The sequence below is a fragment of the Malania oleifera genome, chromosome 5 (genome assembly GCF_029873635.1).
Source record: "Malania oleifera isolate guangnan ecotype guangnan chromosome 5, ASM2987363v1, whole genome shotgun sequence".
Classification (NCBI taxonomy): Eukaryota; Viridiplantae; Streptophyta; class Magnoliopsida; order Santalales; family Ximeniaceae; genus Malania; species Malania oleifera.
Window position 1 is genome coordinate 95,713,099 of NC_080421.1, and position 16,975 is coordinate 95,730,073.

A 16,975-nucleotide genomic window follows, 5' to 3' on the forward strand; every position below is an offset into this window, starting at 1 on the left:
AGCCGCACCCGTGCCAGTGTTTTTGGCTGGTCTAGGATGTCGCGACAATGGTTAATCAGTTAATTGACTTTTAAGTGGGTTGACGAATATTCACTGGATAAACTCGACCTGACTTGCTAAGGGGACATATAAAATGAAAAACCATATTTAACTCATTTAATGAGCGGGTAGATTATAAGTCGGTTAAAGCGGGTCAGATTTGGTTCGGATTAACGGATTTGTATCCATTTTGCTAAGCCTACCCACAAATTAATCTTTTGGACTTAGTTGATCGATCTATGAAGTTTTACTTTACATTTGAAAGTATGAATTTCAATCTTTCATTTGGATTTAAGTGAATTTGAACAAATTTCAATATTATTTAATATTAGATTTTATCCAAATTCAATACATGTTCAAATTTAAGACCTCTACAATATAGGATTAATTATTTAAAAAAAAAAGAAGTTAAATAGACGTAAAGTGATGAAACTTTGAAATGACATATCTTTGTACTCGTTTATTTACTTTAAATGAATTTCTTTTCTAAAAATTACATAAAATAAAAAAAAAATTGCCTAAAATGGGCAATCGAGCACAAAGTATGTCTTTCCAAAATTTCACTACTTTTATTTCTATTTTAAAATAAAAATACCTTGAGATATCTCCCCCATGCAAAACTCACATATCAACCTGTGAGATTTTATTAAAACTTGTAAGATCAACTTAGGAGATTTAGAAATACACCATTTTGGAAGTTGAATTTGGATGATTTTTTTTAATAATTTTAATTAAAATAATATTATTTTCTGCAGCAAATGGAACCCGTCGTTTAGATTAGACATGCGGCTAATCCCTTCTTTTGGCGGGAAAATGTTACCATATTATCTCGGCTTCCGGAGGAAGCAGCTTCCCAAACGGTACACGCACTCCCTGTTGCCAACGCGACCGCCATCGCCGCTGCGTAATGGTACTCCATCTCTCCCTCTCTCTCGCCTAGAGTTGCACCCTCTTCTTTAATGGCGGTCTTAAGGTCTCGAAAATCACTCCCGAGTAGATCTCCTTCCCAAGCCCTAGAGAAAGAGGCGCTCGAACCCGCCACCCCCGCCAAACCTTACGAACACTATCCCTCCTGCTCGGTCCCATCTTCGTCTCATCTTTCAGGCGCCCTAGGGTTCGGCTCTGATTCGGTATCTGGAGCAGTTCGGAGGCGGAGTCTCCGACTCGCTTCGAAACCAAATCCAAATGGCGAAAGCACCGGAGAGGCCTCAGTCTCGGTTTCCGTTCGCAAACGGAAGAGCCTTGACGGAGAAGATGAATCTGGTTCTGCAAATGAGGGTAACGATTCGATTGTAGACAAGGTTAGGGTTTCAGAGCAGAAGATGGGTATGGATGGATCAGGTTATTGTTTGGAAAATTCTAGGATCAGTAATGGAAGGAGTAAGAGTTCAAAAAAGGCCAAAGAGACTGGAAAATTGGAGGATTTGGTGGGTATGAAGGTAGGAGAAGAGCATGAGAGTCGTAATGGGTTTTTGAGATTGCGATCAGGGGCTAGGGTTGCCAAGAGAGGAAGGGATGTAGTTGGTATTGGTTCAGTTGCAATTGAGAATGAAAGTAGCTACTGTGTTTGTGAAAGAGAAAGGGAAGCAACAGATAAAGAAGTTGACAGAGTGTTGAGAGATAGAAGAGGAGAAGGTGTTGTTGCTGAAAAGTTGGTGAAGGAAGCAATCGCTGATAGGGTAAGATTCAGCAGGGAAGATGAGGAGCACAAATCAGTCAAGGATGCTCTGCTATCAAATGGTACAGCTTTAGTGGGATTGAATTTGCAAGCTAAAGCAAAGAAATTGAGTACAGACACAGTTTTGGGTTCCATCTGTTCACGGCTCAAAAACACTCCGAGTTTGCCTCCGGTAACTAGACTTTCAAAGAGGAAACTGGATGCAGCTGGTGCTGATATTACCCAAGTTGAGAATGAAGACTGTGAATCGGTTCAAGGGAAAGGAGTGAGAACTAGCAAAAGAAAAGGGATTTTGCTTGATGAAATTCAACAGGATGTTGGTGCTGAAGAGCTGGAGAAAGAGCCAAGTTCTGATGAAAATGGTTGTGTTAAGGGCAGGAGGAGATTCAGCAAGCAAGAAAAGGGGAAGGGGAAATTAGTTGAGGATGCTTTGTTACCAAATGACAATCCAGTGACATTGAATGTAGAACCTAAAGATAAGAATTCAATTGAAGATATCATTTCAGATGCTGTATGGCTGAAGGGTAATGTAGCATTGCAGGTTGAGAAGCAGGTGATAGAGACTAAGCCAACAGGGAATTCGTCAAGAGCAACGGAATACAAGGAACGGTTTCGACATATAGCTAGAAAAAATGCATCTCGGTTTGCTCATTTTACTCCCCAAGAAGAAGAGGATCATGCTTCTGTTGAGGCTGATCAGGAAATGCCATCTAGAGAAGCTGGACAGGAAATTGAAGATTGGCCTGGTCCTTTTTCTACTGCTATGAAGATTATTAAGGACCGGGCAATGCATCTGAATAAGCAACAGAACTTTTCCTCCGACAAATGCAATTCAGTTCCGCTAAAATGGCATCCAAGGGTTGATAAGGGCTGTCAAAACTTAGAGCCGTTAGTTCCTTCATTGCAGGAGCTATGCCTGGCAGTTCTTGCCAGGAATGCCGAATCAATCACTTCACTTGAGCATGTCCCTGATGAATTTAGGCACAAGCTCAGTCAGTCGCTATGTGATTCTCGGAGAATGACTGGTCATTTTATTGACCTTCTTTTTTGTGGGTGCCCTACGGAAGTTCGTATTAGGGATTGCTCATGGTTAACAGAGGAACAGTTCACAAGAACCTTTGACCAGTGTGACTCCAATAACTTGACGGTATATTCTCATATTTATTTGACTTATATTATGTTTTATTATTTATCTCGGAATCATAATTACATCATAAAATGAGGAATGACCAAAGCCTCAACAATTTTACTATGCACACTCCGAAATAAATGCGTTTTACCTGTTAACTAATGATCATCTCCATATTTTCTTGGATATAAAAAAATAGAATTTTTTAGCAGTGTTGTTTGCAAATAAATTATTTATTTAACACTAGGCTGAGAATTATGGGTGGGAAAAGGCATGAATGTTGTGTTGACTTTCATTGATTGTAAATACATTGTTTATAATGTTTCTTTGGAAGAGGCTGTTACGCCTAAATGTAAGCACTAGGCTATCTTTCTTTTTCTTTTCTTAAAAGAATTTTTTATTTGTTCCCACTAATCCAAAAAGTATAAAAACTACCGTTGCATAATGTTTACACACAATTAAACACTATTGACTTTTGTAACCCATCCCCCAAGCATTTACCTCCTTCTTTGCACTTTGTGCGAGCTTCCATGACCATAGTTCAACACCAACACCACTACACATTCTTAGCGGCTTCTATGCCCCATGATTTGTGTTTTCATGAACCCAATTAACACTTGTCATCATATTCAAAAAGTCCAATTTTCATCATCATATTCACCGTACTTGCTAGCCAAACTCAAAACCCTCTTTGCCAATTTTAACATCAACCATGCTCATGTTCCTTATCTCCATCATAGGCCAAACTCGCAACCGGATAAACAAACCTCTTATACTAGTGGGGAGAGTCGCCATTGGCTCCATCCTTTCCCTAAATTTTATCAAATAAAGAGCAATTAACTTATCTCCCTCATTTTAAGTAGAGAATGAATCTGCAGTGGTGTTTTGTGATATAAGCTCTAGAATTAGGTTGTTATTTTATCCCATGTAGAATAATGCCATCTCCTCCCAAACTATCAATATCAGCGTGCCCATGATTACGAGGTGTGAAGTTTTCCTATAGATAACTGGCTTTAAAGTACCTTAGCTTCATAAAAGATTAAAACCACTTTATTTTAGGAAAATTTAAGACATCTTAATTTGTTGTTAGGGAGGGGGGGGAATCAGTAGTTTGCTTCCATGCCAAATATTTAGCAGGTGCTGGTTATCCCTAATAATGAGTTCCAAGCATTAGGTGGGCTTTGCCAACTAAACTATGGAGGAGGGTTGCGTTAGGTAGTTGACAACCAGTGTAGAGAGAAAGAGAGAGAAATATAATTTGGGTTTGCGTGGCTTTAAAGTACCTTAGCTTCATACAAGATTAAAACCACTCCATTTTAGGAAAATTTAAGACATCTTAATTTGTTGTTTGGGGGGGGGGGGGGGGAATCTGTACTTTGCTTCCATGCCAAATATTTAGCAGGTGCTAGTTATTCCTAATAATGAGTTCCAAGCATTAGGTGGGCTTCGCCAACTAAACTATGGAGGAGGGTTGCGTTAGGTAGTTGACAGCCAGCGTAAAATTTGTCAGATCACTATAATATGAAGTCTTACCGAATATTTGCTGGAGTGTCCCCTACGAGCAACGCATTGTACTTGTACCACTTGGGTGTAGCGAAAAGTGCATTAGGTGGGCTTTGCCAACTAAACTATGGAGGAGGGTTGCGTTAGGTAGTCGACAGCCAGTGTAAAATTTGTTAGATCACTATAATATGAATCCTTACCGAATATTTGCTGGAGTGTCCCCTACGAGCAACGCATTGTACTTGTATGAGCTGGGTGTAGCAAAAAGTGGGCGAGGGTGGGCTAGGTCGTCGCCATGAATCGATGCTTTGTGTCGGCGCCCGGGTATGGTGACAAATATGGAAGGGTTCCTGCATCATTTTGGACATGGGCAAGTAAAGACGTTAGTTTATGAAACTAGGATTAGATTAGCAACTTGGAATATAGGGAAACTTATGGGTAAAAGTATGGAAATTGTCGACACAATGATCAGAAGAAGAGTTAATATAATTTTCCTTCAAGAAACTAAGTGGGTGGGGAAGAAAGTTAGAGAAATTGATAAATCAGGATTTAAACTTTAGTACACTGGAAAAGAAATACATAAGAATGGAGTAGGAATTAGTATAGACAAAAACTTAAAAGATAGTGTTGTTGATATAAATAGAGTAGGGGATAGAATTGTAAAAATCAAGATGGTATTAGGACAAGAAATAATAAATATCATTAGTGCTTATGCTCCTCAAGTTGGCTTAGTAGAAAATCTTAAAAGAGACAATTTTGGGAAGATATGGATAGTATTATACAAGACATACTAGGGACTGAGAAAATATTTATAGGAGGAGATCTGAATGGACATGTTGGAAGGGATAATAAAAATTGTGAGATGGTACATTGAGGATATGGATATGGAGATAAAAATGAGCCTGGGGAGATGATCTTAGACTTCGCTATGTCATATGGTTTTAGTATAATGAATACTTGCTTTAAGAAGAGAGAAGAACACTTAATAACCTTTAAAAGTGGACAAAATAGAAGTCAAATAGGTTTTTTTTTTTTAACTAAAAGGGTAGATCTTTTATCATGCAAGGATTGTAAAGTTATTCCAGGTGAAAGCCTAATCACATAGCATAGAGTCTTAGTGGTAGATATATGTGTTAAAATATAGAAGAAAAAAGATAAAATAAACCAGCGTAAAAGAACTAGGTGGTGGAACCTAAAAGGAGAAAATATAATAAAATTTAAAGATAAAATGATCAAAGATGGGTATTGGACTATAGAGGATGAGATAGATACAAATACTCTTTGGAGTAGATTAGTTAGCTCTATTAAAAAGATAACAAAAGAGATTTTAGGTGAATCAAAAGGAAAATTCTCGAATAACGAAGAAAGTTGGTGGTGGGATAAAGATGTACAAAAAATCATAAAGACAAAAAGAATTTGGTATAAAACGTGGCAAAAATGTAGAAATATGGATAACTTCAAAAGTATAAGGAGGCAAGATAATATGCAAAAAAGGCCGTTAGTGAAGTTAAATGCAGATCATTTAACAATTTGTATGATAGTTTAGATACAAAAGAAGGGGAAAAAGATATATTTAAACTTGCTAAAGGTAGAGAAAGGAAGAGTAAGGACTTAGGAAATGTAACATGTATAAAAAAGCGAGGATGATATTGTCTTGGTTAAGAATAAAAACATTAAAGAAAGAAGGCGAAGTTACTTTAGTAAGTTGTTTAATGAAAACCAAATAGAAGACTTAAATTTAGAATTGTCAAATGAGGAAAAAACTAAAAATATGAGATTTATTTGCAAAATTAGAGTTAACAAAGTTAAGTTTGCATTAAAAAAAAAAAAAGAAAAATGGGAAAGCTATCGGACCATATAACATCCCATTTGAAGTTAGGAAATGCTTAGGTGATAACAAAATTATATGGTTTACTAATTTATTTATTACAATTATAAAAACTAAGAAAATGTAAGATGAATGGAGGAAAAACACTTTAATACATATATACAAAAATAAAAGAGATAGTCAAAATTGTAATAACTATCGAGGAATTAAACTTATGAGTCATACGATGAAACTATGGGAAATGGTAGTTGAACAAAGATTAAGGTTAGAAACGAAGGTCTCAGAAAACCAATTTGGTTTTATGCCAGGGAGATCTACCATAGAAGCTATATATCTTTTAAGAAGATTAATGGAAAAGTTTAGGGAAAAGAAGAGGGACTTGCATATAATATTTATTGACCTTGAGAAAGCACATGATAGGATACCTAGGGAAGTTCTATGGTGGGTTTTAGAAAAAAAGAGTGTATGTAGTAGGTATATAGATGTCATTCAGGATATGTACAATGGAGTAATGACTAGTGTAAGGACTATAGATGAAGAAACTAAAAAATTCCCAATCACCACAGATGTACGTCAAGGATCTGCTTTGAGCCTTTATCTTTTTTGTTTTAGTGATGGGACAACTGACTAAGAGTACTCAAAGAAGGTTCCATGGTGTATGTTGTTTGCAGATGATATTGTATTAATCGATGAAATTAGAGACGGAGTAGAGGCTAAGTTAGAATTATGGAGATAAGCTTTGGAATTTAGAGGCTTTAGGATAAGTAGAAATAAGATAAAATATATGAAATGTAATTTTAGTAATGGTAGGAAGAATATTAGAGATAAAGTTAAACTTGATGATGAAAAAATAAATCGCACTTTTAGATTTTAATACCTTGGATCAATTATACAAGTTGAAGGAGAAATTGAAGATGATGTAATGCATAGAGTTATGCAGGTTAAGTAAAATGAAGTAGTGCTTCAAGTGTGTTCTGTGATCGTAAAATACCCTTAAAATTAAAAGGGAAGTTTTATAGGACAGCTATAAGACCAGCTATGCTCTATGGATTAGAATGTTGGGCGGTAAAGAAACAGAATATCCAAAAAGTAAAAATTGCCGAGATGAGAATGTTTAGATGAATGAGTGATATAACATTGAAAGATAAATTAAGGAATGAACATATTCGCAGTAAGTTAGGTGTAGTTCCTATAGAAGATAAGATAAGGGAGGGATGACTTAAATGGTATGAACACTTGCAGCGTAGGCCACATAGTACTCCAGTGAGGAAGAGTGGGTTAGTTACTGTGAGGGGCAGTAGAAGAGGTGGGGGTCCGGTAGACCTAAAATAATTTGGGAGGAGATAGTAAGGATATAATATCCCTGAATCTATCAAAAGAAATGGTCCATGATTGCATAAATTGGCGGAAAAGGATTCATATAGCCAACCCTACCTAGTGGGACTTAGGGCTTGGTTTTGTTGTTGTTATATATATATATATATATATATGCTTATATACTAGAATGAACTATATTTAAAATATAATATGTGTGTGCGAGATATAAAACATACATTTTTCTCTTTATAATAATCTATTGAGGTGGGGACCAGGTTCATATTCCTATGACCAGGTGATGCCAGACGGCAGGGAGATGAAGGGAAAGAGAGAGAACCAAGAAAATGGAAGAGAAGCAATAGAAGACAGGAAGAAGTAGAGAAGGAGAGAACAGAAAAAGAGAGGGAGGAGAGACCCTGTGCAGGGAGGGAGAGGGAAAACAGAGGGGATTCTTAATTCAATTCTGCTTGCAAAACTGCTCCATGCATAACTACCAAGGACATAGATGCCCTACAGTTAACAAAAACACATACTTACACTAGCCCCCTAAATAATTGAAAATATGCAATAAATAAAGCTTAATACATACATTCTAATTTCCTAATCGACACCTAAAATATGTTGCCGAATTGGCAGTCTAAATGGTAAATAGTTGTGGTCCTTCGTCACCAGGTGTACTCAGTTTTCCATCTCAGGCCACCTGGCCCTTTTCAAGTCTTTTAATGGCCTAGAAGATAAGATATATTCTGCTAGTGTGCTTTGCCATTAGATATGCTGATGGGAGAAAAAAATCAGGTATTCTTTTCTTGGCCATTCTCGTGATTCCATTAGGAAAAGCTGCACTGACTTTGGGCATCTATCTTTGGTAGTTTAAGTTGTTAAAATATTGTTTTGGATCACTTTTGACTTGATCACGAGCTTATAATTTGTCAATATTTTTCCCATGCAAGCTTAATTTTGCAAATGTTTTTTCTTACTTGCCACAAGGCCATTGTTTTGAAGTGCCATTGTTTTGGAGCTTCATTTATTTTAATATGAAATTTTGGCTTATTAACCCCAAGGAGGCAGCCAATGGTTGGGAGAGCCAGAACAAGTGCCTTGAGACTGTAGGTCCTTGGTTCGAAACCTATTGGGTGCAAATAAGAATCTTTGGGACTATCCGTGGGCCTATCTAGTCCCCTTGACCTGGTATATTTTTGGAGGGGTGGTGGTGGGTGGGGTGGGGTTGCTACAAGCCCAGAGTAGTCAGTTAATTTACATTCGTGCTTCTAATCTCTCAGGAAGTCTAATTAACCTGGATATTTTTGTTATCTGGATTCAGGTACTACAACTTGACCAATGTGGGCGCTGTATGCCAGATTATATATTACTGGCAACCTTGGCTCAGTCATCAAATTGCTTGCCTGCATTAACTACCATCTCCCTGAAGGGGGCTTGCAGGCTTTCGGACGTTGGGTTAAGTGCACTTCTTCGTGCTGCCCCTGCACTAAAATCTATAAATCTCTCGCAGTGCTCCCTTCTGAGCTCAAGTTCTATTGACGCTTTGGCAGACTCACATGGGTCAGTTCTGAGGGAATTATACATTGATGATTGCCAAAGCATAGATGCTATGCATATTCTGCCAGCATTGCAGAAGCTAGAACACTTGGAAGTGTTGTCTCTAGCTGGCCTTCAATCTGTGTGCGATGATTTTATAAGGAGCTTCATTATTATGAGAGGTCAAAATATGAAGGAGCTCATTTTAACTGATTGCGTGTATGTTCTTTTAATACATCAATGTCTGTAAATAATCTTTATTAACCTGTGCCCTTATGATGTATCGTGCTATTATTGAGTTTTAAAGTGTTACTTACGTCACTTTCATTCTTTAATTATGTAGTTTTTTCTTTTTAAATTTTTTGATTGCAGGAAATTGACTGATTCTTCCTTGAAAGTCATAGCTGAAACCTGTTCTAGCTTATCTGCACTTGACCTAGTTAACTTATGCAAATTGACAGATTCTGCGATAGGATACCTTGCGAATGGTTGTCAAGCTATTCAAAGACTAAAGCTCTGCCGCCATGCTTTCAGGTTTTTCCTATTCTTCTTTATCTGTAAAGTACAATTTAAGGCAGTTTGTTATTTTGCTAGATGCCACAACTGTTAACCTTGCCATATTTGAGAGAGACATGCTTTGAGTTCTGCCCATCTTGCTTGTGTGTGCTTGTGAGTGCATGTGGGCATATTTGTGTGTGAATTATATGATATGCCCCTCTGATGGTACCTGATACCTTTTTTTTTTTTATCTGAGCTGTGAGTTTGTGTTTGAACTTACTATCACGGTACGCTTTGGAGCTTGATGGGTATTGCTAACTAAGCTATTGACTGGATGATGGCATGTAGCTTGGGTGCCTGATGCGCAAGGCTTAAAAATGACAGGCTTCTCTTCTGTTTCATGGAAAGAGACAATAGGATACTTTTTTAGTATGAGATTGGGTTCGTGATGTGCTACGGCCAGTGGCCACAAATCACATTACTTAACATATTTCAATTGAATGCGAATTAACCAACCTGATTAACTGTAACAAATCATATAACTTAAGAAAACTAAATTTTAGGAAATTGCAACCAAAGCTCTAAGTAATCACTCTTTTAAAAATAAAACCTCCCATAAGCATAACCTGGACTAATTAATTAACCAAAATTTATTGGACTGAGGACCTAACAAACGATAGTCCTGTTCTTCAAAATCAGCCTCCAAAGTGAGTCAAAATAAAATATCCACTGCAAAAAACTCCCTCTCCATTTTTTGCACCTGCCGTGGAGTGGGGTGATGGTGGTGGGGGTGGAATTGTCTAGGGAGGGCATGAAGGTGATGTATGCAAGCCTTACTTCCTTCGGATATGCTCTTTTCTTGACTTGAATATGTAACCTTCATGTTTGGGTGTTACACCCATACCATTGTATTGAGGCTCACCAAATAGGGGGAAAATGATCCATACACTTTCTGGCTTCTTGTGCTTCATCAGTTTACCATTTCAAGGTTCCAAAACTTGGTTGCTAGGAAGCTCTACTTTTGAAGGGTTAGAAACTGTTGGCACCGAGCCGAGCTTCTTGTGAGGTACTTGGTGCTTGATTAATAATGGCTTGCTCGAACTTGTTTATTAAGTTAAACAAGCCGAGCTTGAGCTCAAATTTCCAGCTTGTCAGCTAAACGATCGATCTCGAGCTGGTTCATACTTAGCTTGTTAGGCTTGCGAGTTGGCTCGTTTAATAGCTTTCAAGCCGGCTCATTTATCAGTTAGTTTCCTAGTTCGTTGGCAACTCCTGAACAAACTCGATATTAGGCTCATGAACAAACTCAATATTAATCACATTAAATATTTGATTTTGATTTTTTACTTTAAAATATATTTTTAAATAAATTTATTAATTATCAATTAATTTAATTAGTTAGTGTGTTAGTTCGTTTATTAGTTTGAAACAAGCTTTAGTCGAGCCGAGTTTGAGCTCGAGCTTGAGCTCGGCTTGTTTATATGTGAAATGAGCTTTAGTTGAGTCGAGCTTGAGCTGATCTCGAGTTATATATATGCTAAACGAGTCAAGCTCGAACAGAAAACATTAAGCTCAAGTTAAGCTCGAGCTTGCTTATAAATAAACGAGCCGAGCTCGAGCTCGTCACAGCTCGGCTTGGCTCGTTTGCAGCTCTAGATGCCATACTTTGGTGATTTTATTTTCTTTATAAACTTCAGATATAAATTGTTTGCTTTTTGTACTCCTAGCATGCACTGTGTTGGCTTTTCCTAGTTTAACAAAATTTTCCTTTTGTTTGGGGCAAAAATGAACTTTTATTTGGAATATCCCCCCTGCACTACCTGACACTTTCTTCCTGCTCACTGCATGGACATGTGTGGCCTGCTAGTTGACATTTTTATCTTATTCACATGTGAACTTGTTTTTTTACCCTAATCAATGCTGTACTAGTGAACTTCATATAAATTTTTGGCTAGGATATAAATACAGAGGTTCACATATGGACTTTTATTTAAGGGCTGAGCTTTATTGTGGGAATAAAGGTTTGGGGACTTTATTATGGTAACAAGCTTATTATTGGTTGTGGGTTTTGTGAGAGAGATACAGAGGTTGAATTAATATGCATCAGTTGTGTTGCTGTTGTGTAAACAGCTAAATTATTGGCAGTGGTAGTCACCTATTGACCTACAGGCAAGCGAGTGCTTGTATAAACGTGCTAAAGCTGCTGGCTATTGTCTGGGGTTTCCCATTTTGAAGGATCTCATTCTTAATGGCCTCCATTTGTGAATGATGTGGCTGCAATGGCAGTGGCCCACTTTGTTTTTTATGCAAGTAGTTTGGCTTTTGGCACCATTTTGACTGACAATGGGGCATTTGAGAAAATTTATTATTAATTATTGAATGCAGAATCAAGTTCTAAATTTCTGAATCACATTTATAGCTTAACTGAACCACTCAACATTAAATAATTTAGGCTGTTTGTTATTGATCTATTTAAACATCTGAACATGTGTTATGACCCTTTAACCCTTTAACACTATGAGGTCATATTTATTTGCATGTAAACAAAAAAAAAATGCATCTTACAACTTGAAAGGAAAAAAAGTGAAAAATATCTAAAACATTGTTAATAATTATAGGTTGCAAGAAGAATTTCTCAGTAATTGTTTTTAGAGTTGCATTAAAAAAAAAAAATCAAACCGCAAGGAAGTTTTATTGATGCTCAAATTGCATCACAGAGAAACATTGAACACAGCAATTGGTTGTGGAAAACTTCAGACAATTGGAAATTTATAAGAAAGCCAGTTCCATTTGCAAAAGCCCCACCTGAACAATAAAAAAATGAAACCCATAGGAGACGAGATTCTGGAACAAACACCAGTTTAACTATTGAAATTTTGTGAGAAAGCCAGATCCAGGCTGAACAAACACTGGAAAATTTTGTTCTCATCCAGTGCATGAGCAACCTTTTTTTTTTTTTTTCAAATTGATTCCATGAAAGTGAAGATTCAGGTTCAAGAATCATCGGAAAATTTTTTAAATCCCATAGCAAATCAAAAGCCCCACACTCCATCACAGATCAAACTTCCTTTGCATTACAGAAACAGGGGGAAAAAAACTTGTTGATTGAAGCCTCTAATTGCAGATCTTTCTGATTTTCCTTGGTGCCACTGATCTCCTTCCAATCACTGACGGTACCCAACAATTTGGATCCCAGACGTAACCTGGAGATGTTACTTGTTGGAAGAGAGGTGGGAGAGAGAGAGAGAAAGGCACATAGGGAGGTGATGAAAGAAGAACAAGGGTGTTGTAGTCACGAGCGTCAACTCTCCCTGGGAATGGCATCCAGCGACGAGTTTGTTGCTGACTGAATCAGAGCCATTCAAAAGATATTCAAAGATGCAACCAAACAGGAAATGTCTCTTATTTTGGAGGCCATTAAGTGAGCTCTCTATTTAGAGCACATCCAGTACAAACAAACACCCCATAGACGTGTGTAGGCAATCACACAGTGGAAAAATTAACCTATTGATTTTTTTTTTTTAAATTATTGTAGAAGTCAGTTAAAATAAATTATCCACACACAGTGGATCCTTATGGTGTAAGTTTATTCTCAGCAAGCTTGGAATCCTGCAGAATTGGTGGGATTCCAAATTCAGTATTACTGCCAATTGTGGGAACCCCTGGAAGTTCGTTTCTTGGATTTCATAATTCTTCCTTGGGTTGAATTCTGTGTGGGTAATCGGGAGAGAGTTCAGTTATAGGAGGATTTTGTGGATTGAGATAAAACTGAACTATTGAGATAAAACCTTTCTGTGTGGCTTCTCTCTTGATTTGCCATAATGCTCCACTCAGACATATTGGTTCTCGAAGGGCCTATTGTCTCTTGGAATTTCATTTTTAGGACTATGAGTGAGAGGGAAGCTGGGGAACTGCCCAACTCTTACGAGTGATAGATTCTTTTATTCCACCTTCTCATGCTGATTGTGGAGTTTGGGTTTTGGATGGATCGGGGGAGTTTTCTTGCGAATTTTTTCAGTCATTTAGTTCATGATGCTAATGATTCTTGTTTTTTTTTATACACCTTCATTTGTGAAGCCAAAACTCCATCTAGAATCAAGGCTTTTTTATTTGATCTGCTATTCTTGACAGGACTGTACTAATGATTGGCTCCAAATTTAGAGGACCTTTGAAAGTTCTGTGAATTGTGATGGAGGACCACTAATGGCAAACTTTAGGTGCTTATATTGTAGCTACAGTGTTAGGAATATACGAACAAATTCCCGAAACCTGTGAGAAACAAATAGAGAAAGAATAACGCCAAAGAAAAATTCAATCACACGCACAAGACAATATTTACGTGGTTCGGCAATTTTGCCTACGTCCACGGAGTTGCAGGGATTTCAATATTATCAGGAAGAAAGCACAGAGAGTGCGACGATACAATTCTCTCGCTCTCGCTCTCTCTCAAGAATACAACCACTCAAAAAAAACTAATCACCCGAAGCACCTTTTTTATATGTTGCGCCTAGGGTTCCGTTCCGAATGAGCTCCAAAAATTTTCCCCCGGGGCAACCCCCACGAGTGCGGCTTGTACCGCTTAGTCCATGAGCGCTGCGAGGCCCAAGCCTTCGCTCCATGGACTAAGCCTTAGGATAGAAATCTCTAATTAAACGGAGGTCGGGTCGTCATCCAAATTAAGACACAACTAGGCTCCACAAAAGCCCAACATACAGCTTTAGATGTTTGGATTCTAATTTTAGTTTGGAAAATTTTGGTTATTTTAAAGTTCAGTTAATTTAGGGTTATTTTGTGCATTTAGTGTTTTGAAGTTATCTTGTAATTATTTGTTTTTGTTGTAAATACTTGTGCTTGTGTTTATTTGTATTAGACGATTATCATATTTTGAATTCAGATTTCAGAATCGTTTTCCCTCCCCCTCTTGCAGCCTCTCCCTCTTCTCTTCTTCCTTTCTTCTTCCATCATCTTCTTCCCTTCTCTCTTTCTCTCTCTCTCTTTCTATTCTGTTGTTTTTGTTCTGTCCTGCTTCTGTTTCTTGCTTTTCTCCTTTCTTCCTCCATTCCTCTTTTCTCTCTGCCCCTTAATTCTCTATGTTTCTGTTTCTGCTACTGTTCTACATCACTTTGATTCTAGATGTTTGCTTTCTTTGTTTCCATGGTAGTGAAGCTCATTTATTTTTGCATTGCGTTTTTTCTTTGGGCATTTGGTGCAAGCTTTTTGGTACGAGGAGTATCGTGTGTGCCCGACTTCTTTGGACTGATTTTTTCTTAAAAGATTTACCCAATGTTTGGGAATATGGATTTGGAGCCTTGGATTTGGATTTGCATGGATTTGAATGGAGCACAATATAATTTTGTACTATGTTTTGTCCAAATCCTCACAAATCCAAATCTTAGCCTCCAAATCTAGGCTACCAAACATAAGGTTAAGGTATTTGGTTCTCCTTATACTTGGGAGATGGGCGACTTTCGCTATTGAGTGGAGTATTTGGTTGGAGCCTAATTCTAGAATTTTTAGGGGGGAGGGTGATTGACCCAGTGTTGGTGCACGGTGAGGTTTTTTTTTGGTTTCTTTGTGGTGTTGCTTTTGATTTGTTTCTGGGGCTATGGTTTATTGATGTGCAATGAAACAGTAGATCTTGTTGGTTTAGATTGCTTTTATTTTATTTTTGTTTCAGGAGGACTGCATTTCCTCTGATGTGTTGTAATTTCCTCCTTTTATATTTTATCAATCAATCAAATTGGACTTTAATTTTAATCAGCTCCTTATGATAATTTTTCCTTCCTAATAACTTGGATTGTTTGAGGTTTGATCAATCAAGAAGTTATTTTTATTAGGTTTATACAGTTTCCCATGTTTTGATGAGTCAGAAATCTTATCAGAAATGTGACCATTTGACGGGTTAGATACTACAGTTCCATCTCTATGTGAAGATTTTGTGATGATCACTTCCTCACAAGCCATTCACTATTACCTTGTTTCAGATATATTTTAAATTAAAGTATTTCTAGATTTCGATATTCCTCTGTGTTTTCAGCCTTGTTTTGTCGATGGAAGTCAAAAAGCAACGTTGAGTGTTGGTTGTAGAGTCTTGGCATTCTTTTGTGACAAACTAATGGAGCAAAGCTTTCTGCATGGCAGTGATGAAGCTGTTGCTGCTTTCCTGGAAACTTGTGGAGAGTCTTTACTAGAGCTTTCACTCAATAATGTCAACAAGGTACATAAACGCCCCCCTCCCCACACCAAAAAAAAAAAAAACAAAAACCCACCCACCCAAACGGTCCAAAACTCTCTTGAGGTTGGTGTTCTAGATGGCTGTGGTAAGCCTTAATATTCTGCTTTGGAGGCTGATCATTAGCAATGTAAGCTGCCTTTTTTGCCTGCCATTATGATTTTTTCAGAGGGCTTTGTTCAATGTTTTATAGATTGGCCACCACACAGCCATGTCACTTGCTAGACGTGCAAGAAAGTTGCTGAGACTTGATCTGTCTTGGTGTCGCAAACTGTCGAATGAGGCCTTGGGGTTGATTGTGGATAGTTGCACGTCACTGAAGGTGCTTAAGCTGTTTGGATGCAGTCAGGTATGTTTCTTGTGACACCCATCTCTTGTTCTCTATGCTACTATTGATCAAGCATTCGATGTAATATTTAAATTTGAAAACACCAGTAGATCAAGGGTTCAATTTATGTGCCAGATGTTAAGGATAAGGTCTCATAGAGCTTGCTGGCTCTGTATTGCAGATTTCGGACGTGTTCTTGGATGGCCACTCAAATAAGCAGGTGAAAATCATTGGATTGAAGCTGGCTCCAATTTTAGAACATCTCTAGGAGGCTGGTACTGTAACCTTGTAGTGTTATATTTGTCAATGGCAAAACATGTCAATTAGTAATATGTTTTTACTCATAGGTTTAAACATTCTATCAATCCAATTGTCACCCTATAATGGTTGTTTCTGTAATTTTGGCAGCCAAAGTGTTCTTTCTGTGCTGGCTGTTGGTGTTATTTTGTTGTTACTGTTCGCCTTCTTCTGTATCTAAATTGCACGGAAATCTTTGAAATGAATTTTTAGCTGACGCCTCTCCCCAGAGACGGGCTATATATTTATGCTTGTTCGACTGAGGACTCCACCTTGCTTGCGTCCGCATTAAACAAAATATTGACTTCCTCTGGATTGTGCTTTATTAGATGGATGCTTAATGTTAATCTTCCGTTTGAGAAATTAAAATAGAATGCAAAATTGAAAACAACGAAAAAATTTTAGCAACCTTTTGCACTTACTAATGGAAATCGATCTAAACGATGGGATCATTCTAATTCTTGCCACTGGGCTCGTAAGAATTTTTATTCTGATTCACATCTCTCCTGCAACAGGAACTGATTTTTTTTGTTGTGTCCTGATCGTCCACTTCTTTATTTTAATTTTTAATGTGAGTATTGGAAATATTA

General features: G+C 37.5%; 1 protein-coding gene across 1 annotated transcript; it reads left to right on the plus strand.

Moving 5' to 3' along the window:
- The first annotated feature begins 819 nt into the window (after nt 1-819).
- On the plus strand, nt 820-16,629 carry LOC131155722 (uncharacterized). Its single transcript, XM_058109079.1, has 6 exons — nt 820-2,864; nt 8,816-9,249; nt 9,403-9,564; nt 15,670-15,745; nt 15,954-16,109; nt 16,270-16,629. The coding sequence occupies exons 1-6, from the start codon at nt 999-1,001 to the stop codon at nt 16,354-16,356; spliced, it is 2,781 nt and encodes a 926-aa protein (XP_057965062.1). The 5' UTR covers nt 820-998; the 3' UTR covers nt 16,357-16,629.
- The last annotated feature ends 346 nt before the right edge of the window (nt 16,630-16,975 follow it).

Bases quoted from the DNA above. Each gene is read 5' to 3' on its own strand.
- LOC131155722 (XM_058109079.1), top strand. From the start codon at position 999: ATGGCGGTCTTAAGGTCTCGAAAATCACTCCCGAGTAGATCTCCTTCC. The intron at 9,565-15,669 runs GTTTTTCCTATT...TCTGCATGGCAG, and splicing joins CTCTGCCGCCATGCTTTCAG to TGATGAAGCTGTTGCTGCTT. The intron at 15,746-15,953 runs GTACATAAACGC...AATGTTTTATAG, and splicing joins CACTCAATAATGTCAACAAG to ATTGGCCACCACACAGCCAT.